Source organism: Anopheles marshallii, chromosome 3 (genome assembly GCF_943734725.1).
Source record: "Anopheles marshallii chromosome 3, idAnoMarsDA_429_01, whole genome shotgun sequence".
Lineage (NCBI taxonomy): Eukaryota > Metazoa > Arthropoda > Insecta > Diptera > Culicidae > Anopheles > Anopheles marshallii.
Genome location: NC_071327.1, coordinates 79,508,372 through 79,531,743, shown reverse-complemented (window position 1 = coordinate 79,531,743; position 23,372 = coordinate 79,508,372). Strand labels below are relative to the sequence as shown.

General features: G+C 46.6%; 1 protein-coding gene across 1 annotated transcript; it reads left to right on the top strand.

Annotated features, from left to right (window-relative positions):
- The first annotated feature begins 673 nt into the window (after window positions 1-673).
- Window positions 674-21,531, top strand: LOC128711309 (uncharacterized). Its single transcript, XM_053806176.1, has 6 exons — window positions 674-715; window positions 4,973-5,018; window positions 7,905-8,137; window positions 20,403-21,038; window positions 21,108-21,257; window positions 21,334-21,531. The coding sequence occupies exons 1-6, from the start codon at window positions 674-676 to the stop codon at window positions 21,529-21,531; spliced, it is 1,305 nt and encodes a 434-aa protein (XP_053662151.1).
- The last annotated feature ends 1,841 nt before the right edge of the window (window positions 21,532-23,372 follow it).

Genomic DNA, 23,372 nt, shown 5'->3' with positions numbered 1-23,372 from the left:
TCGCAGCCACAAAACACACAGAGCGCAATGAAATGTGGCCACAAAAACCAGTTCCCGATGGATCGAAACGAATGAAATACGGCGATGGGATGATGTAGCAAAAGTTTCCCTCATTCCATCGCCATTTGTTGGTTTGTGCACCGAATTGATCGTTCTGCCTTAAAAAGCAATCAAATTTAGTCACATTCTGTAGCATCTGCTTAAAATCGAGATATTTTATATGCTTCTCACTTCGAAAACAGGTTCAAAAGGCAGATACCTTTTTTTCATTTGGTCGAGAAGGAAATTAAGAAGATCGATTCGAAAAACTTTCGATCGAGAGTCAAAAATTAAATGATTAACAAAAAAATGTTTAAGACGATTCCGCTGATGTTCCGTGCTGGAAATGTTTACATATTTATAAGGTTATTCCACATCTGAACACGATCGAAATTTGCTAGCTCTTGTTTAAAATAAGGAAATGATCGACTTTTTCTTTCCTTTCGGCAAATTTAATTCCATAGCACAATCCGGCTTTCTCTCGCTTCGCTTTCATTGCACTAACTTCATTTCCTATTAAATGCATTTCCTAAACACACTCACAGTTCAAACACTGTTTTTTGATTTATTTCTAATGTTGGATTCCTTGTTTTCTTTCCCTTTTTCTTCTTGCAGACACCTCAATGAAATCAACATGGAGAAACACTCGATAGTTAGCACGATACTATACATTTTGGTAAGTGAAAACTGGACCGATCGAATCGATTTGCTTCGAGGAAGCTGTTGCCGTTAAAGTGCCGTTGGCCCATATTTTGAAATTCATCAAACTTCACTCGTTGCATGCTGAGAGCAAGCGCTCATCTTTTATTACTCCCCTCAGTGACCATCTTTTGAGACGGAGTGTGTGTGTGTAATTTTAATTTCCTGTTGCGTGTCCAAACCGAATCGATCGTCTAGCTGGAACGTCAATTAAAGTCAAGCTCGACGGCCCTAGACGCCACCCATGGATGTCTCGGTAACAGTACACAACGGCGGTACAAAAGTTGTCCCGTTGCAAAGCGCGATCGAGATAAGCATCCGCAAAAGGGACGACTACGTACCGCAGCCAGTGGCTGGTCGCTTCCAATCACCCGGCCTGCAACGACCAGCCTTAACGCGAGCATTCGCATCGATGATAATGATCAATCCGTACGTCCACAGCCCGAGCCGGTTAATAGTTGGCAGTTGGGTACCCAATCAGGCGGCCGTTTGTCGGTAGCGGTGGTGATTGGGAACTCGTTTGCGACTCGGTGAAAGAGCAGTGGCACCCAACAGTGGCCGGTAAGGGTGGTCGTTTTGGCAAAACGAAGACCCCGCAGAAGCTGCACCGAACCCTCCTGCTATGTCTCAAGGCGATTCATCAAACCGTTGCATCACGAACGAAGCGAACCCAGAGCTGATCGTCACTTGTCAGAACTGTCGCAGGAGACTTCAATCTGGTTCGACTGGAATGCCGTTCAGCGAGGATGTTCCGGCACGCTTTCCAACGGTTCGTGGTGAATGTTGTTAGAATGCTGCTTCCTGCTTACTACGCAGAGCATGGTGACGTCTTGATATGTAAATAATACGGGCAAATATCCAACGCGTTCCAACGCGCAAGGGCAAGGCTACATCGCGTCGAGTTCAGTTTCTCGTAGGCGTCCCGCTACACATGAGCTCCCTCCATCCTCTGAGCACACAAATCGGCTGAGTCTGCCGCCCAAATGGTGATTACGTTGCAGAAACAGAATCCTACACCGTACAGTGCGGGAAGAATTCGGCAGTTCGAACGGGAGAACACACAAACACGCGTGGAGTAACCTGTTCGAAAGTAGGGCAACATGACGTTGTCATGGAGCGTGTGTTAATGGCCCCATGGGATGGATGTGATGGAAAGATTAAGCACTGCGCCGTGACGCGATGTCATGTGGTTGGTGGTTTTGGGCATCTTTCATTCCACGGACCGACACCGTTTGACAGAAGCATTTGACCGATGGTTTTGCAAAACAATCCGGAGCCCGCGATGTTTATCAACACGGCACGGAATGTTTGGTGAGTTTGGACGGGAGCTTGTCAGAAGATTGTGCTCAAGAATTCCAATCAGCTTGCCGGTGCCTTCTAGGGACCTGGAGTGTCTTAAAATTATCTCTTATCAGTATTCTGATTAGGGAACCAAGGTATTTATACTCCAAGCTATTAAGCTATCCGTTTCCACAAATTTATTCTGACAACCGGAATACCGGCGGAGAATCGGCCAACTTTAAATTGTGTTCTGTTTGCACCAACAAAGCTCAGGTTGCCAGCAAAAGATATCCTACTCAAAACTAAACCGAACTCAGTGCTGGCCTTCTTGATCGGAGTGCCGACAGTAATTGTATGCGCACGATGGGAAGTTTTCACCTGCCAGTCGAGCACGGCATGCGGTGTAATGAGTTCCCAGTGTTGCTCCCTTCCTCTCTCTCTGTCTTCTCGAGCGGAAGCGTTAGTGTCCGTCTGCATTAGCACTAGCACTTCATTTACTAGAATGAGTGCAGCAAACAGGGTGGTGATATCAAAGAGGCCATGGAATGGGGCGCCTCCCTGAAGGGACACTTTGTAGACGGGCGTGTGTGCAGGCAGATCAGGCCCGTTACCCACTCGGCGTGGTGGTAGCGTGGTGCGTGGCGTTGATGCAAATTGGCTACATTGTTACATTACGTAAGTGAACAGCTGGCCTTCGTCTGCCGCCTGTACATTGACGAGCAGGGTTGAGCTCATCGGGCTTGGCCCTATTGGGTGCTGCTTTTCATCATTTGCCCACGTGACTTCCCCAGTTGGCTATTGTTACTGTGCAGCAGAAGATGATCTTCAAGAATTGAGCGAAGCGAACATTTTCCTCCCATCTTTGACCACGGGTCTTCACCGCACACTAACACACACACACAACGCGAGCGTGCATATGCTTCTCCACCTCAATTGGCCATTGTCCAGCGAATGGGGGGAAGGTTGCAAAAATTTGATGAGTCATGTATGTGTTCATTATTCTAACTGTTCTCCGGCGTTGGAGCATTGCGTTCTTCGCAAGAGTAAGATTCGTCCAACAAGAGGCCGTGAGGATTCTCAACCGCCAACACGTCATATGCGTTGCAAGCACACCGGGAAGTGCAATTAGGAGATTGTCGTAATTTTTACCGTTTACGCCACAAACAATGATGGTGTTTGCAGGATGGCGCGGTCGAATGGACCTGTTGCAGGGCTTTTGAAACCGCCAAACCCCGTGTGACCTTTATCGGCGACGTCCGCGTGTGAAGAGGTCACTTATAATACGGTGCAAATGAAGATCGCGTGATCGCGTCTGGCTGTCGTGGGCTGTCGCTAGAACTCCAATTGGTGTATCGCTCCATACCAAAGAGCGTTCTCGGGTGCTGACGCATTCTGCACGAGACAATTGGGACCAGCGCTTCCAACAATTTATCTTTCCACAGTACCACTCCATCATTCTTGTTATTATTGTTATTATTTTAATTTACCTCATTCCCGAGCGAGAAGTCGTGATCGTTGCATTTGGGACGACGGTGCGTTCGATTTGGTCCGTACCGAGGAGTTGTACGTTGGTCCTGCAGAAAGACGGTGACCACGGCTCGGAACTCCACGCCCATCGATGGCTGACCCAGAACCTTGGGCGCATGTTGAGCGATGCGGGTGCAAAGAAGCGGTAGAAACCGTTAGCTGCAACCTTCTGTGGGTGGTGGGGACCTTTGCTTTGGTACTTTGACACATCGGAGTGAAAAACGCCACTCACATACGATAAGTTTCCCCCGATTGGTGCCTGTCGTCACGGCCTGCCTTTGTGTGGTTTTCTTTCCGAGCACATTTTGCTCAAAGTACACCCAACAAAGTTGAAGGCGCACAGCGATTACGTCCGGGTTTCGGTGCTATTTCTTGAGCACTGACTCACTTTGTGTCTATTTCTCGTCCACCCCGATAGGGGGAGGGATTGGAAACAGCGGTGTCCTGTTTCGCTGAAAACACGATGCCCTAGCACGGGCGTTAGCTGAACGACGTCGTGAACTTCAAGACCGATAAGTATCGCTTGTGTCTGGGTGCTCGTAGCACCCCCCAAAGGGGGAAGGGACCGTGCAGGCCTTAAGAACTCCGTAAAAGAGCACGACAAACCGCCCCGATGTTTGCCGTGTAGATTGCCGTGTGCACTGTCGGGCATGTCCAGAAAAGCTTACACTCCGGCGTCTTGTTGGACGATCGTCTGTTCGATCGGTTTTTTTGTTCGCTTGGTTGGTACCACGTTCACTTACGGTGGCGTGTGCCCTTTTCCTTCCAAGGCGTACGGCAAGACAAGAAGTTGTTTTTCTACTTTCGAAAACAAAAAAAAATGTATTACCACCCCACAACCAATAGAGCAGTAGCATTATTCTCGTTTAGTTGTTATGCTGGACGTTAGAGCGGTCTGCTCTGTTGGAGATGGACGACGAGCGTTAGCTGTGAGGTGTCTCATAATTTCCAAGACAACCTCCCAGCACAAATTAAATCTGTTGACAGCGAACTCCAACAAAAACTCAGGAAAAAACGCAAACGGCCCCTTCACCTCACGGGCGAACCATGCTGCGGACGGTAGGCAAATTTATAACCATATTCAAAATGGAAGAGGCTCGATCCCTGCCGTGCCGTTTCGGCGGGAGGCTTTCCCATCTTCCACGCTGAACGTGTCAAATGTGGAGAGAAAAATTTATGTCGCTGTACCCGCTGTCTTAACCAACGTTAGTATATCTTATCTTCACCTCGCACCTTAGCAACATTTGCTCGTGTCCGAGACCCCGGACCAGTTTGGGGGACGTTTCCACAGCACCCATTGTGGTGCGTGTTTTTTTTGCGCGCTCTTACGACAACATTTATCTATTTGCAATTTCTGCCACAATACACGTATCGTTTTGCTGCACTCCACTCTAACACAACCGTTTTACTTTCTTTCTCTCCACAGACAATAACAACTTTCACACATGGCGCGCAGATTCCATCCATGAAGCGTAAGTATGCTGTAATTGTTTGCAGAGGTCCGATTCGGAGAGGGTGATGAACATCAGCTGAAAGTTTGACTTTTAGTTTCTTGCTTCCTAAACAAAAAGTTTTTTTTAGTTTCTTGCTTCTGGGTTTGTAAAAGGAAGTCTGCCGAGTGTGCGTAGTACATGTGACAAATGCTTGTGATGTAATTGCATCCGAAGTGAACGAATCGGTGAAAATTGTCATCATTAAGTAACGTGTAAAGACGGGGACCAAACATTGAACTTTTTCTAAGAGCGTGTGGGTATGTGCATTTCACTGGACGGGAAGTAAATATTTTCCAACATACATACACAATCACTTAGCGTGAGAGCAGTTATCTGTGTTTTTTTATAGACGAAAATACCTTCTTTTTCTTTTGATGGTATGGAATGGAAACAGTTTGAAGGTGTTGCATCGTATAAGAACCGCCGCCCCATTAACAGCTGCAGAAATTGCAGTGTGGCTAAGCAGGCAAAAAAAAGGTGAGACTTTTCTCACTCTTTTCTCCACTTGACGGTGCCTATGAAAAGCATCCCAGCGCGCTGCACTACCGTTAGGAAACTCCCAAAACCGATTCCCGTTGCCGGTTCATCTCTGCGCAATTCACCTCAACCCACCTTTATAACATAAATCAATATTCTTTCCACTTTGGTGCTAAATGCTTTGCAGCGGCTTCATTCAAAATAGCTTCCACTTTTAACGATCCATTACACGAAGCCTTTGCCGGATCGGACTTCCCGGTTGGACCGGGAGTTGCCCTGTTAGCCGGATGCTAGAACTGAGGAAGAACTCGTGAAGAAGATTCTTCCTTTCCCCTCGGTGGCTTTGGGTGGGTACGAAGAATGGGCGGGCATTTCTTGTTGGGCAGTGGTTTGAGCCGCAATTGAGGTAATTTTTTCCGAAACCATAGACACTTTCCTAAGAGATGGGCCGGGATCGTTTAATGCGTACGCACAGCCAAACAGGGCTCAGGTGAAAGCGATTGCAAATTACTTACGGCGAGCATTTCCATTTAGCGTTCTAGGTAAGTGCGTGTCGTTACTGTGCGTCGGGGTGGATTTTCTTTTTTTTTGTTCGTGAGTGCATTTTCCACACAAAACATGGAGTGGATCATAATATACCTTGCTTTGCGGTCAATGGCAAAGGAAGATGCAGAGGCGCAAAAAAAAGCACAACAGAAACCACCGTTAGTCGCGCAGGTCGTAAAACGATCCGTGAGAAGTGAGGTTGTAAAACGGTTCAGTTTGAGGTGATTCTTGTAAAATATCGTAGCTTATCACATCATTGATTTATGCTTAACGAACGGAACTAAATCTTGTTCGTGAAGCTGTGGAGATACTTAGCCGTGGCATGTAAATTTATCCCTAGCGATGCGATTATGTCATGATTATCTCCATGCCGGAGATAATTCTTTTTTTTGCACATCCCCCCGTATGCAACCATACCTTCATATGCATACTCACTGACTACCTATGATCCTCCCGCAAGACCGCAATTATAGGCACCGGTGGAATGCAATCGTAATTGCAACAGAAACATTTTCACAAGATAGCACCATCCCGTAACGATGGGTCATTTCGTGTTTTTTTTTCTTCTTTTTTGCACAAAGCGCTAATTAAATGCGTAAATCTATCCAACTGGCAACCGTTGCGAAAGGTAAAAAAAACCAACAACACGACGAGAAATAATGATCAGATTCCGTTCTAGGCATGTGGAACTGCACTGTGCAGTGGGATCGTAAATCTGGCAGAAACCGACCTTTCTTACATGCTGGCAAATGCAGATACTTCTCCCTTTTTAGGTGTTATTCGTTCTAAAACAAACCTTGGCAAAATGGTCGTTTAATGAGGGAAGGAGTTCAGGAACAAGGAACTTCTATCGTGCCCAAGCCCAAGCTGCTCTGCTGGGTGAGCAACAGCACAGCCAAGTGTGAGATGAAAGTGAACAAACTGCTCACTTACACACACGTGCACGTGAGTGCCATTGGGTAAAGTAATTCAATATTCGTGTAGAACGTTCATTGAACTTTGCCCGAACCGGTCAACGACAGTGGCACAGTGGCGCGGACCCCGTGTGTGATATATCTCTCTTGTCTTTGGCCGTACAACCGTTTAAGGGGTGTATTATTAAACCCGGCTGCATGACGGCCAGCCGAGAATGTCCATGTGCAGAAGCTCACATACCATTCGGACCGTACGTTTTCTTCAATTCGTTCCACCATTGGGCTGTCCGTCCGTTTTGCGATCAAGACTTGTGGAGTGTTGGGGAACATAATCGCGTCGCCATCCTCCGATTGCTGGGGGATTTCGCTCGCACCATGAAAGAAGCTTTTCACCGGGCGTTCGATATTGAACGAACCCAGCCACCGTAGGGGTACAATAACAGCTTGGACATTAAAATAAATGGGAGCAATAAAGCCACAAACGATGCTCCGCTCATGGGACGCGCACGGCGAGAACAGGATAGCGAGAACCGAGCTGGTACGTTTGATGTGGCTGTGTTTGCTAGTGTTTTTTTTCGTAAGCGTGCCCGGAGAGAGCTCAGAATAATGAAATTCATCCGTGTCGCATTTCGAACTGACCAGTGCGAGCGTTGCGTTGTAAAAGACTTGCTTACAGGCGACGAACCCTTTGGTCGAAACGAAAGATTTGCTCGAAGCGACGAACCCCCCAATACACCATGTCGCCAATGTGGTCGATAGCTTCGGGCAAGATTAATGTCGTCACGAGCGCGTCATGAGCAGCTTACGTTCTCCGTGCTAATTCCCGCTTGGGGGCGGGAGGAATAACCGTGGGTTGACAGAAAGTTCAATGGCATGCCGGCGCACCCCAAAAGCAAACTGAGACCCATCTGTTTTTTCCCCATTCCAGGCTCGGCGACGATATTCACCAAGGAACCGACCGTGCGGATACAATGCCAATCGGGTTCGATGCTGATCACCATCAAGGATGCACCGGCCAACCTGAACGGACAGTTCAGCGGGATGGTGTATCCGAAGGGATTGGCAAAAAATTCGACCTGCCTTACCGAGTACCACGAGCAGGAAGGACCGCTACGATACAAGCTGCCACTGAAGAGCTGCAATACGATGCCGATCGAGACGGTAAGTGAAGAGAAGTGTGAAGAACCTTGCGGAACAAAAAGAACGAGTTCTTGTTCGGCTTCGGTGGGTGTAGATCATATTTGGAATAGAGTGTCTGCCTACACACGTTGACGGGTTGGAATAGGATTTTCGACGAGGCGTTGAGGTTCTAATCGAATGGAAAGAATGTACAGAAGGACCTTTCCCGCACCAGTCCGGACTTTTGCACTTTACCATACTAGCAGATTGACATCATAAGCCGATCTTGCTGACACGTCGTGTAGGTGGCTTGCGTCAAACAGTGGTCCCGGATATTAATGGCATTAGCGTCGATGGAGGTCACAGCAGGCGGTTTCGTTGTATGCGTGGTTAAATTTTATTCGCCAACCATGATAGATTGCACAACGCTTAGGGCTCGCATCCTATCGTCTCCAGCGGGACGTTTAAAGATGCGCGTGGTACGATGTCAATGCCAGTGTTGAATATGCAAATCGGCGCATCCATCACAGAATAAATGTGTCGCCGTGGAATGATAACAACACAGCCAGTCCACCCTTCGTGATGGAGATGATGATGATGATGATGCCCTTGAGTAGTATTTGGAATGGGATAAACGTGTCGTGGCCTGGTTGACTTATTGGAGGTGCGGTGTGGATAAAAAATACAAATAAACTTCCACACCATGACACGTTTTGCGGTTGTGGAGTGAAAATAGACACGGGAATACAGGCACAATGGAAACATGCGGCTATTCTTGGTTGACGATGGAACTGTATCAGGTTACAGACTGTACTGGGCACATTTTTCCCGATTGGCAAATGGTTTGATTTCTATTTTCTGCCCTTTTTAAATGGTGGAGGGAATGAAATGACAGCAGAACCGTGTTGTGGTAAGTGATCGGGAAACAAGTTTTACCACTGCATACCAGCACCATCATCGATTGCAGCTGGTTTTGATACTATTTCTTGTCGAGTATTGTGCTGAAGAATGTCACAGGTTTTAGGAAAAGATTTTTCTTCGTACTCACATACATATGTCGTCTAATGGAATGTTGTTGTGGCAAGCAACAAAAAGCACTCACAGCAAGCCTTTTAATGGTGTAAAGGTGTTATAATATTTCAGATGAATTTGATAGTCTTTACCACCATGCTGGGTTTGTGTTACACTAGAAAACAGTTCGTACAAATGCACTGAATCGTACGATAGCACTGTTTGCCTAATTCGTTATGAATCCATTCTAATGTGCTCGTGTTTTCATACATATGCGCATAGCTTCAAGTGGTAACAGGTGGTACATGCGGTACCGGTTTGCAATGCTCCACATAACCATCTATCCTCATCGGATGGGCCGTAGGTGTGTGCCTTACACACGGGTTACAGATCGTCTGCCATCCGTTTGTACTGTCGAAGCGGTGGATGCGTACGATTATACATGGAAAAGGCGGTTCCGAAGCGGTTAAAAATGGAAGTCAGCTGTTAGAACGGGATTTGCTTAAATCCGTGGCCCCGATATGCTTGCAACGGCATTAAAGTGACTGATTCAATCACAATACTCACAATAATAAATTCCAGTAAAGTGTGCTACTGCTTCGAGAACGTGGTGACATCAACAACATAGAACAGAGGTTCGTCGCTTGTTCTCCGTAGAGTCGTTTGAAGGCAGTACCCCAAAAAAAAAAATCATCCTACCAAAGTTCTTCCGCGTACGAGTGTGATCGAGTTTGAACCTACGTCAAAAAGGTACGTTTAAGGTATAATAGCACCTCGCGCGCTGGTTTTCATGTACACCGCCTCCATCGAAGCGTAGACGATCCGCGAGGTGCTTCACTTCCTGAGGAACGTAAACGAAAAAAAAAACAGAAACAACATTAATTGACAGTAGAAGGGAAAAAACGCACATCAAACACCCACTAGAGAAGACTTCCTGTTTCCTTAAAATAACCAGAGGGAATTCGATCCACACACACACACACATACCCCGTCCGCAAGTCATTGTGTTGTAAATCATCGATTGGTTTATTTTGGAGTTGTGAGTTGTGGGGCACCAAAATATTGGGGGGGAAAAAGAACCACACTTAGCGATCTTCGGTGGTGGCGATTTTTGGACGATCGTTAGAAGGATGTTTTAGTACGGTTTTATGGAATCTTTTTTTTATGAGGCAATTTAAACTACAAGGCCTGTTTTCTGCAACGAGACGATCGCTGATATATGACTCCATTTAGAGTGTTTGAAGCGAAATATGACTGAATGACGAAGTATTTCCTTATAAAGGTGCATTTTTTGTGCGCCATATCTTCTTTTATTTAACGATTTCTTTCTTTGGCACTATGTGTAATCGGTTTAAACGATCCAATGACGATCGCATCGGATGACATACGGTTAAGCATATGGCCACGAAGTACACGATCGCGTCATACGTACAAAAATACTGTGTACCTTGACGGAACCGCACTGTGTGTATTGCTCATTCTTGGGCCATTCGAGCTGCGTTGGTTGGTCCGATGATTTCCTTCATTAATTCTACGCGCGCACGCACCTTCACATCCTGATCGTCACTATCCAAGCTTACACTTCTGTTTCTTCTCTGCTACTGCGTTGGCATCGTTTTGGTGGTAGAGGCGTGTTGAAGTTTGAATCAATTTTGTTTAATTCATTTCTAAAAACTTAAAGCTGAGCCTCGATTTGTGGTGAGCTAGCAGGAAGCAAAGCAAAAGAAACAGAGAAGCAGGTCTGCACGCTACACGCTTTTTATATTCAATTCTACTGCATCTGTCAGAGATGATCTTTCGCTCATGGTATAGTCTTGTGTAATGATCTCAATGTCTTAGAACTTCCACGATAAAAACCTTAACACCTCATTTCCACCATAAAACAATGACGGAATACTACTTCGTACATTACAAAACACGCACCCCCACACCCTTACGTGGGGGTTCTTATTACATCTCAAGGAACGGACCGATCATCAGTTAACGATCGGCGGTTTGCAGCGTTGTTTGTGTAAACAGCTGGACCGTACCACCAGCAAGGTATGCATAATTCACGCACACCACACGCGAAAAGATGGTCAAAAATGCAAATGAGTCGCCGTTCAATGAGTGGATGGGCCGGTGCCATTTCCCGTTTCCCTTCATCCCGTGCCAAAACGTTGGATGCTGCCGTAGTTAAAATTAAAACGCTCTCGGTTGGTTTGTTGTGCGGTGCCAATGCCAATCGTCATCTTACCACCTTCTTACCCAGATGGTAATGAGTTTATCCTCGGAACGGTTCGCCGACCAGAAGATCTGATCAGCGCGAAGGGTGTTGTACGAGGCTTGGACGTTAAGCAAAACCCGTGTTGGTTGTTTCTTCTCTGTCCTTTCCTGTCGCTATTTTCCATTTGCTGTTCTCCGCCGTAACTTGCTCCACTCCAAAATAGGAAGCGAGTCGAGGTCCACAGCCGGATTTCATAACGCCTGTACAGCGGCGGCTACGCGAACGGGGTTGATCTGTGTGTTCGCTCCTAAAAGGCGCCACAGCGTAATCGTCCTCAAGGTTGTTCGGTTGGCGGCCGTTTCGAACGATTGTCGGTACGCACACATACGAAAGCACAAACGCGAACACAAAACCATGTGGGCCCGCGGCGCGTAAGGCCCAGATGACAATGGTGCACAAGGGTAGTTTTCGATTGTATGTACGCTCCCCATTTTCTGTTAAAAGAATAGCGAAAAAAAGTATGATAAAATAAGAATCTCAAGAAATGTTTTTTTAAGCCATGATTAATCCTCTCGATTCGACGAGCAAATGACCACCCGGACAACCTATTGAATGCCGTTCGCTCCACAGCAAGCTGTTTGTGACTGTATGTGCGACTATGGCCAGCCCCAGGTTGAACCTTTATTTAATCACCCGGTTGGTATTTTCGCATTTTGCGAACCAGTTTCACCCCGATGTTGCCATTTGGTGAGCGCGTCTTGGAGTGTGTATGCTTACCAGCAGCTGTCCAGACCTCATTGATTGAGGCTGACATTTCGAGCAGCGAACTCGATGCTCAAAAATGACATTCGTTCGAATTGGATCTCGGATTTCCTTCCTTCACTCTGCAGAAGTAGCGTAGCAACCAAAATGCTGCTGAATTAAATATGAACCACCACCCGAACATGGCACGACATGCCCGTTCGCTAGCCAAAAACAGCCCGGCGCACACGTAAATCATAAACTTGGTTGCGCAAGATGGATGTTCCGATTCGTTAACCGAGGCTGGAAAGTTTTGTTTTCCGATACGGCGCAAAATATGAATTGTTTATCGATTTCTTGAATCACCCGAAGGCATCTCACCGACCAGTTGGTACACCTTTCACCCCTTTCGGACATCCGGCGCTTTTTATATAAAGGGCGAAAACGAGGCGCGATTTTCGTTACGTCACCAAACCACCGATCGTGATGAGGATGAGATTGACGAACAATAAATCGATCGCGTTTATTAAATGTTTTCAAGAGGGTTGTTGCTTGCATTGTTTTGTGAAATTGAACCCGCTATGATATAAGCAATGGAAATAATTAGACGATCGAAAATGATCGTTGGTGAATTATTGGTACAAAGTTGGACTCGTTTCATTGGAAACCAAAGCTGCTAGAACTGGTTCCATTCTTCCCGTGGAGCTCTTCTGTTTTGGAATCATAAACAAAAGCTTTCAAAACCAAACATTCAACCTGCGAATGTACGAAATATTAGCATCATAGCGATCACAATATCGATGAAGATCAAATGAAATGCAAATTAAGATTGTTTCAATAAACGGTTCTTTAATTCTTCGATTAGTTCCACAGCAAAACTTATCATAATGCTCATAAAGTAAACGACCCATCGTCGTCCATTTCCAAATTTGTCCTCCGAAGAAAAAGGAACCCCAGAACAATACGTCCAAATTAATGCGAACTATTAACACATTCCCAAAAACTAACAAAATGGATAAAAGCAGCAAAACTAGAGCAACATTTTAACATAACTAACCAGTGCCAAAAGAAGTAGAGAGAGAGAAAAAGAAAGAAACTAAATCTAATTCTGCCTTTCATTTCGATCTCTCAATTCTTTGGCCGTGACAATCGCAACCTACATTGTTCTGGGTCGGTGTTTTTTTGGAAATGTGCTCGGGCACGAAATGAATGCATAATGCAATAATGTAATAACTTCAACTGTGAACCGCTGGGTGGGAAGCTTGTCGAGTGACTCAATTTAGAAGATATTTTCCTCCAAAACTCACCCTTGGAAGGTCTAGCCTAGACTGCGCCGTAGCTTATTCACAATTAATCACTCCATTCAGGGTTTCCTGCCGTTGGAACCCGTTGGAACGATTCATTCTATTTTGCGCGTTACGAGCACTTCAGCTGTGGGAATTTTCCTGTCATCGTTGATTATTTGTTGTTGCTGCTGTTGCTCTATAAAACGATGGGAGGAGAACGTTTGTTATTAACACCCATGATGTTTCCCAAAGCATACAAACCTTACAAGAATGGGATCACCGGCTGGGGTTTAATCTATTTTTTAGCGTTTTTGGCTAGCTGTCGCTAATAGTTCTACACCACATTTTTCACAACGGTTCGCGCGGTGCGGAGCAGTAGAAGAATGGAAGGTGATGCCAATTTTTTAAACCAAGATCTTTATCAAAAAACGAACGGTTCCAGGTCGGCTTGTGGCGAGGTTCGTCGCTTGCTACCGTTTGTTTTTTGTATTTTTTTTCTCTCGCTCTACTGCTTGATGGTTTCCCATCCGTCCCGATTCGCCTGGAATCGTTAAACGCTCGTAAGTGGGTCGGAAAATTGGTCTTATATGGCCGAGGATGGTTGTCGATTCCATTCTTCTCCTTTACCATTCCACAACCCCACCCTTCCCAACCCCGATCACCGTTAGATGGGCTTTAGTGTGGATCATTTTCCGCGATTTGGTTCGAAATTACTCCGGCTGAAGAAAATAAAGCAAGGAAGAAATGAATGGAAATGGGACACTATCCGCTCCCACTATTTTATCACGGTGTGGTTGATGTTAGTAAGGCCACAGCAGTAAAGAAATGGGGACATGGGTGCGCACCGTCGTTCCCGGGTCTTCCCGGGGAGATTTGCAATCGGATTCGTTACTTCCGCCTGTGTGAAACGAGGTTAGAAAAGAGGCCGAACATTAGCCCCCGAGGGGTGAACACAGGCTTTTGTGCCACAATGTTGCATGACAGTCGCGACTGGATACGGTACCGATTGTGGCAGTCAATGCGCACCGTACAGGGTTGGGATCGGAAAGCAAGATCGGGATAGATAATTGAAGAAAAATTACCATCCCCTGTTGGAGTAGGCGCATGGGCGGGAAATTTACTCGTGAAGTTAAGGCCGGTAACAGTAACAGCTGTTCCTTTTCGCGTTATGGCACGTCATAGGTCTCAAAGAATAAGATATAGTACACCCGGGACCGGCTTCTTACAATCGACCGAATGAAACTAAAAAAAGTCTGACCAAAAAATTCACACGAACGTTACATTTAATTCGCGTGTTTGTGAGCAGGAAATCGTTAACAGTGAATCCGCCGTTCGACTTGAACTAGAAGAAAAAAAACACACACTCAGATACAGGGAAGTTAAGCCGTTTATTCCCTCATCCCTTTGGAGCTCTCCGCAACGGGGCATGCAATCATTGGCCGGTGGCGGTACAACCCTGAGGGGGGCGAAGAAAGAAAGCTCGTTCTACGTAATGATTGGACGATCTTATTAATTTTTCAATTATCACTAGCATCAAAACAAACAATTTTATTATTATGTTCCGCTGTTGCGTTATGCGCTTATGCTACAACGACCTTTTGCCGCTCGTTCCGGCATTGCTCTGAGCTTGTGTAGAACGAGGGTAACGAGGGAAAGCAAATGAACGCAGCGATTAGATGCAGAAGAGGTATTTTTGTTGCTAGCTTAGTGTGTTTGGAAACAACTCAACATAACTGTAATGGTAATACAGGAAATATTGATCCCGAAATTGCGTAATTTATCATTGGGCCAAGGAATGTCTATGGAGCTGGGAGCTTATTTTCCTATTTCGCACGTTCCTCTCGAGAGCTTTATTGTGATTTGTAGAACGACGGTGATATTCTTGACATAAATCTCAAGAATTTCTTATCTTTACAACTTAAATATGAGCCTCATATAAATTGTAAGTCAGTTCTTCACCTTCAATGAACTCCAAGACAAAGGAAGAGCCCTTTTCTACATTGGGGTTCCTTTCGTACTGCTGTGGAACAGTCCGCATGTCACACGGAAATGACGGAAATGAAATGTTTAATGCTTTAGGGAATGGGCATAGCGTAAACAAGAAAAAGGGTCACACAACGGGAACGAGAAGTCGTCGTCGTTGTCTGAGCCGTCGTTTGGCCCATCGTCTTCCCGTTGCCCATTTTGGAAGCATTCGGGCCTACAGCGCACGTCACATCGCGGAAGTTCCGGTGAGCAGCAGCACGGTGAGGCTACACCAAGCGGATGGAAAGGCCGTAAACGGTCGGTAAAGATGGAACCGTGGGATGACGAGCGTGCTGTTGCGAGCCGCTGTCATGTTTTCGTCAATATTTATGAGCTCGAGGAACACGAATCTCTGAAGAGTGCGCTCTCTTAGGTCAGCCAAGTGGCTCGTGTATAGCCAGGCAATGTTCGAAGCTGGGAGTGAGTGCCCGGGGAAAATAATAAAAATCAACCCCGGCAACTAACGGTATCGGGACGGTGGTACGCCGCTGAGGAACTTGACCCAGTGCTAGGAGTGCAGGAAGCAGGAGGTTACGGTGTTGCAAAAAAAAAGAAGGAAAGAAATACAGACACCTCAGAGCTGGTCAGATATTGGAATGCGCACAAGATCACCGAAAACTTCCTGTGTTTGACTTACGCAACCGTGTAATTGTGATAATTGCGTGCTTTCGGCTTGGTCCCCGGACCCTCGTGACGACTCGCCCACTGTGAAGTGGGCATCCCGTTCCGATGTCTGAGAGCAGTCCTGCTTCACCACTGTGCCCTAGAAGTAAACCAACACACATTACCTTCTTAATGGGTTGCATAATTTGACTAAACGTTCCCATCGGCCCAGACAGCGGGACACTTCGCGGAGACCCAATCGTGCTCGATACAATCTGCTGTGTGAGCTCTTTGGGACAGGGTCGTCCGTCGGTGTGCCCCGATGTGAAGGACCTAAGGGCAAAAGAAATAACTGTAAACGGTAGGGGTTGTTGAAGATATGTGATACGTGTGTGCGCTTACTTGCTTTCTTGTCACCAAATGACCACCGGGGCACCGAAAAGCCGCAGCGGCTCAGCGGACAAACGACGGGAAGTCCAGGGAGGTATTTAACGGTGCAGTCGCCCCGTTTGGGGTTGGTTAAGTTTGGTGGAGATGGTGGTAGCAGTGGTGACCTCATTTTCTTAACAATGCATGTCCCACGAGTGCTCTGCTTCCAACGTTGCTCAACATAAGATTGTGCCGAGTTCTTGAATTCTCGTCAGACTCACACCCTAGTAACCCGGCAGCTATGGTAGATTGACTTCCGTCGTCATGAATACCTTTCACAGCCAGAGAGCAACATGGTTGCCATGGCACGATCAACGCGCCGATCGTTTCTAACAACCTCGTTTGCCGTCAGTAATCTGGAACAAATGGGGAACTTCCAGCGTAAAGTGGCACATATGCAGCCGCTCCCGGGACGGGAACACACACACACACACCAGCGCAATGTCAGCTCCGGGCTTTACACGGGAGTAGTGCATTCAAAGACGCTTTTCGATGTGGATCGATTTCGGGATATTGGAGCTGGGAAAATATTCTACAAATCGCACCGCTTAAACGAGGCCATGACCCAACAGCACGGAAAAGCGCCTCCGATATCGACCGAACTAACCTCAATTTTTCAACCATGCTCGGAGGCTTGCGGCAGTAGTTGTTAGAAGTTGATTCCCGGGAACGCTAGTGTACTTTCTACCAGCGGTTTGTCTTAGCTCGCGATCGTTCCACGGGTGTGCGTTTGAGTACGTTTAGTTTCTTTTGCTTTGCGTTGGCCTAGAAGGCTGTGTAAAGCCCTCCCGGTCGGTCGTCCCGAAAGAGGGTCAGCATGGTGTGTGTAACGGTTGTTTTTTCGCGCGGCTTTCTTCCCAGCCGAAGTAACCATGGTGACCACCACCAGGAGAAAGTAGCAATCCATTTCACACTGGCCAAAATCGTCGATGGTGACCTTGAATCACCAATTTCATCCATCAACGGCTCGTATACGTACCACTTCATATCGGACTAATCGGATATTCCGAGGTGCCTCGCATGTCCAATGCTGATAGATGATCTATCACTCGACCGAAAAGGAACGGAAGTGTTGAATCACCGCTCGTTTACGGATGGCTAGATCAATCGGATCGAAACCATTCGTTCGCTGTTTTTTTTTTTGGTGAATGGCTCCTGCACGCGGAGGAGTCGGCAGTTTTGCGCCTTTTGTGGATCATGCAAACTGGCATTGGACGCACGACCTAGCGTGTCGATTATCAAACATGGACTGGAGGGTTGGTGGAGGCAAACTTTCTCTGGTAATGGTTGGCTGAGTCCCCGGGGTCTAGCGATTGCGTTACGGGGAAGCCAAGATTGAATAATGTCCAAACCTGAATGCTTCCGAAACGGAAAGCACTGTAATCACGGAAAGTGCATGCATATTGATACCGCTGTTAAGGTGGATGCTTTCGTGATATTGGGTAACAATTTGCACCAAGATGCATGCCCGTGTAAAGTCGATTGTTGCTCTCATCCGCCTAATGTCGATAAACTTATAACACAATCACATCTGGGCCGATAATCAGGTTTGTTGCTGTAAATAAGCAGCAATTGAAACCGTCAAAGCGTTGTACATTAATTTTGCTGTCATAATAGTGGGCAGTGGAGTATAAATCTAGTGCTTTTTGTTTGAAGGATTAAGTACGTTATTAATTTTGAAGTTATTGATTTATTGGCTTGTTTGGTTCGCCAAAGTTTCCACATTGCACATTCAGTTTCTATGACATGGTGGGTAGCTTGGCAAAATGGCACCACAGTATTGCTTCCGCGCGAGGAATGTCAGCCGGGGTGTTTCTAATGTCTCATCCAAACGTACCCCAGCCGCGCTTATCGCATGAATGGACACAATTAAAAAGTGATTTAGTAGATGCACGCGTGGCACACCGAAGAACGAAATGAAACAATACAATTTGGCGGCCTCTCGATACGAGCCGAGCTGAGAGCCTTGGGGGTTTTCATGATGATGATGACTTAGGTTCGGTTGCGTGGGACCGGGACGGGTCTCGTCGGCAGCACGGAAGTCACCTATCAGATAATTATTACTGAAAGTTCGTCTTCTTCTATGCCTCAGTTTGGTGGAGTAACGTAATGCGCCGTAGGCTGGAAAGGCCAAGGTGAGGAGGAACGAGATGAGCTTGAGAACTCTGTGTACTGCTCGAAACGGTAAAGCAGGGTTTAATCTGCTGTAAGAGTTCCCGCCATCTGACATCCGGAAGTCGTGTACTGTTCTCTCCATTGTTCTGTCAACCGGTAGAGGACTTTTTGATTGGATAGCGAATACATTTCTCCCTGGACATGTATCATGTACCTAAGGCACAATCTATTAATGTTTTCAGTGTGCTGGAATTCCGCTACCTCAAATTTGATTCCGAGCCGTCCAACTTTCATCAACTCTTCTCCCCAGGTCCCAAGTGTGCTTGACCGGGCGTAACGGCTCTACGGTGGTCTCTCCGAATATCTTTCCCATTGCGTCGATACCTTCCCGCCGAAGAGACAACGTAACCGTAACGTGATCAAATCTTGTCCGTATCTGCCAGTGCTGCTGACCGGCCGTACCCAATGCTTCGAATCTGGAGCCAATGAGTCATCAGATTTGTAAATTAATTTCGCCGAACGTGATTTCTCACACCTGAAACACCTCCCTGCGGCCCAGGGCAGTGGTTGGTTTGATCGAATTTCTTCAGTCGGCTAAGCAAAATAGAAAAAATACATACACCTTACCCAGAAACGGTGTGGTATCACTTAAGTTTGGCGCTGAACATCGGAACCCAAGTTCCAGCAGATTGGCGGCAAGGCGATGGGCGATGAAAAATTGACTTTAAACGTTTTGGGGAGATGAAACATTTTGTTCTTCACGGAAAGGCGAGCACCAGAGGTAGTATCTAATTGAAAACGAATCAAAAGAACCGTTTATAAGCCGATCGAGAGCACACACGGTTGTGCAGTAGGCAGAGACGAAGGTGAAAGAATAGAACCGAAAGGTGTTGGATCTGGAGCTGAATTCGTTCACATGGTGGTCAAGCTGTCATTCTGGCAGGTTGCAGAAATTTGGAGCCGAATCGTTTCATGTGACTGACTGAGGGTACAGTTAGACCAGAAGGTTGTGGTTAGGAACACTGGAATATTTAAATACGGAGTCTTGCAGGTCATGAACTCGATCGTACCAGAGCAGACGAAGTTGATTGCTAACTGTGCAGTTAGTTGATTGTAGGGTGGAATTATCATGGAATGTTATGTATGAAGAGATTCTATCTCCTCGAAATGGTTCCAAAATTTCCCAAAACATCGCCTACTTCGAATCTTAAGCCAGTGGTTAAGTATCGTAATCATGCTACCGCACAGTAGGAGAAAATTGCAGTTGCTTCGCAATTCCTTCTCTTGCGTTAAATGTTTTGGAGGAAATAGCGACGGGATGGCGCTGGGAGAAGGTTCATTAAAACAAAACCCAAACACCCTCCTTAAGCCCGAGCTTGGGTGGAACATGGCAAGGTGATTTGTTTTCGAAGCCATCGGTTTTTTTTTTTTGCATCTTTCACATCGGACTTTGAAGCGGGCGCACTTTCCGCAATAGTGCTAATTAAAGTGTTGCTCACGACTCACCCGAGCCTAGGTTGCGCGAGTGGCGCTTGGAGGTGCTTGATTAAGATTCCACGGTAGGAGAATGAAGAATTTCCACCCCAAAAGGTTCGATCACGGCCCGGAATAGAATGGTGGAGACGAAGGAAAGGTGAATACCTTCATTACCGAATTACAGTAGCTCATTACGGCGGTCTATAAGTGTGCAGTGCCTTTTCGATTATACCTACTGTCGGACAACTACCTTGCCACGGTCCTACGGTCATTGGAGTACTCCACGGGAGTTATGTTTCGATCGCAATTGAACACCGAGCTCGACCCTTTAACGACTACACTAGATTGCAATGCTATTACTAGATTACATTGCGGGTTTTCACTTTTTCGCACTCACTCTCTCGCACACACACAGGATGACGGTGGTATCGAGTTCTTCAACACGATCGTTCTGCAGCCTCATCTCAAGCTGGTCACTGATCTGGGGCGGGGCTATCACGTACGCTGTCGGTACAAGAGCCGTGAGGCGGCCTTGAAGAACGTCTCGTTTCGCCACAAACCGTCCGCGGACAGCCGACCGCTGGCACTGACCAGTGCTGAAGGGGCCGGAACCGATCGACGGGAGCATGGTCGCTCGATGGACAGCAGCAGCAGCAGCAGCAGCAAGGACGATCAGGCAGTAATGGAGGACGAGCAGGAAGTAAAACCGATGCCTGGCTGTCATATGAAGATTTTCACCGGCGAGAAGCTGGCGGAGAACGTGAAAATAGGCGATCCGCTTACGCTGGTGATCAACATCGATAAGCAGGAAGAGTACGGGCTGCATGTCACCGATTGTTTGGTGCGTGATGGCCTCGGCTGGGGCGAGCAGAAGCTGATCAACGACGAGGGTTGTCCGCTGGACAGCGAAATTCTCGGCCCGTTCGAGTACACTGCGGACCGGAGCAAAGCAACGGTCACGTTCCCAGCGCACAAGTTCCCTTACACGTCGTCGGTGTACTACCAATGCAATGTGAAACTGTGCGCACTGAAGGATCCGGACTGTCATAAGGTGAGGATCAGCGTGATAAAATGGCCATGTGCGAGAACTTTGCCCTAATGTTCCGTTTTTGTTTTGCAGACACCGACCTGCTCCAACAAGAATCGGCGTACCAAGCGCCAGACAGATGAGGAAGGGCAACCGGCCACGATCGAAGTCTTCTCCGGACTTCATGTCAACGAGAACGCTGAAGTGCTCAGTGATGATGCCGATTCGGTGTTCAAGGAGAAGGTAAGAAACGCAGCGAATGCAGGGTGTGTTTCGGAACTCCTTACTAATGACGAATTCCATTTCCTTGCCATTTCAGACACCGGACGATGCCATCTGTGTGTCCCAGCGTAGTTTCGCCGTTGCCATAGCCATTGCCGGTCTCTGTCTGATGCTGGCGGTCGTCCTCGCCGTGATGTGCATCGTTGCCCGTCGCAGCAGCAAGTCCGTGTCCAACTCAGGCAGCTCCATCTACAGTGGCCCCTACACAAACACCGCCTTCTCGCATAGCAGCTAATCCTTTCCCGACTCGAAGTAAAACGGGGCGGACACCATTACCGGGTATCCGGCTTCGTGTTCACCATCACTGTGATGCCTTTTGGATGTTGTAGCGGCAGTGTTTTTCTTCCGACGAACGAACGCTACCTTCGAACGACGTGCGAGACAATTCTTGCACGGAACATAACCTAACCTTTAGTAAAAGGTACACACAATTCACGACACGTCAATGCGCGTTATAGCTTTAGGAGACGAAATGCGGGGCGGCACTAGCGAGTTAGGGTAGAACAATTAGACTTACACGAAATGAACAGTAGTAGTAAGGTATTACCGAAGCAATCTCCACACGGGACCGCGTTCAGTTCAAAAGATTGCTTTGCTAATATCGCAGAGATCATGGGTTTGCGGGGACGAGCAGTCAAAGATTCGTCCCGGCAGGGGTCTCTGGAAAGCACAACTAACTCCTCGTTTTACTAGAATACTTAGTGCAGAATGCTAGGCATGTATGGAGCAATCCTTCATTTGTTACTTCGTAGCACGAATCGATCGGTGATCTCTTGCGCGATCGAACTCCTAAACATTTCGCTTACAATATCGCTCACTTTCCGGATCTAAGTCAGGTGATGGGTACCGCTGATAGACTTGTCTAGTTTAATATTTACTCTCCTCGCCCTTCTAATTTAATCTCTGTAACTGATACGTCCACCAGTCCTTTCACATCACTTTCTAATTGTTGTAACAGGAAGATGAAGAGCGAGCGAAGCAAGCGCACAATTGCAATATGATTGAAACATTTCAGTACTCCCCGCGTTCCCAGTGTCCGACGTAGTGTCCACCATAATGTCATCACGGACGGTTGGTGGCCGTACAAATGCCTTCCGCTCAAACTGCCAACTTTGAAATGCACTGTAAAAAGTATCGCTAATTTTAATACTTTTATATTTATTTAATCGTACCCAATGTGTTTGTTTCCACCCCGAATCCTGTTCCTGATCCTGTAGAAATGTTCTCTCGTATTGCGGTTGTGTCGTGCATAGCGTAAGAGAAGGTGTTGGCAATGCCCAATACTAAATCAATCCATTACTAGGAAGCTGGGGTCGTTGCAGTTAGGGAAGTTTATAATTTTATACACATTTAGCTAAATGAAACCGTAGAATGGAATTCATTTAACGTAACTGCGGCGAACGAATCCCGTATCGAACGTACTGAAACGAACTAGTAAGCACAAGGGTTAGATGATAGAACTAAAATAAAATGTGAATATAACAAACGAAAAACAATGAGACGATTTTTACGTGTCATGGAAAGAAAAGATGAGTTTTTGGATGAACGTTGTTTTTGGTAATTTGGGTGTGGCTTTTATCATACTAGGGTTAAATATTTAAAATATCATTGAAATGACGGTGCATTGAAACGGTCGGTTCAAAATAGATTCGAATGTTCGAAAATGTTTGTTCGATGTTGGAACCATCAAGTTCGAAAGCTAAAATCCGAAATTCGAACGTCAATTTCGAATCACTTCGGCTGTCGTTCGGGAAACGTCTACAGTGATTTGCAACACGGTAGAAACATATTTTTTCTGTCCTGGAATTCAGGTGGTGTTTTTGCATTACAGCGATGAAAAGTATTGGGAATAAATAAAATTATTCGTTGTCGCTGTTTGTCAAGCCTGTTGTGGTTCTTTATTGTTAAGATTTTCCCGTAAATAAAGAAATGGATACGCTAGGGCATTTTTCAGTCCGCCACTGTATGTAGTTTTCTGTCCTGCTCTCTGGCTCTCTCGCTCTACTGCCAACTGTCAAAGTTCTTTTCATTCCGAGACCGCGTGTTTTGTCGGTGTCGGGTAGTGCGTAGCTGAAT

What these genes read in the sequence shown, in the direction of transcription:
- LOC128711309 (XM_053806176.1), top strand. Translation starts at nt 674, where the DNA reads ATGGAGAAACACTCGATAGTTAGCACGATACTATACATTTTG. An exon ending in GCAGATTCCATCCATGAAGC is followed by an intron (nt 5,019 to 7,904) that starts GTAAGTATGCTG and finishes TCCCCATTCCAG; the next exon opens with GCTCGGCGACGATATTCACC. An exon ending in ATACGATGCCGATCGAGACG is followed by an intron (nt 8,138 to 20,402) that starts GTAAGTGAAGAG and finishes GCACACACACAG; the next exon opens with GATGACGGTGGTATCGAGTT.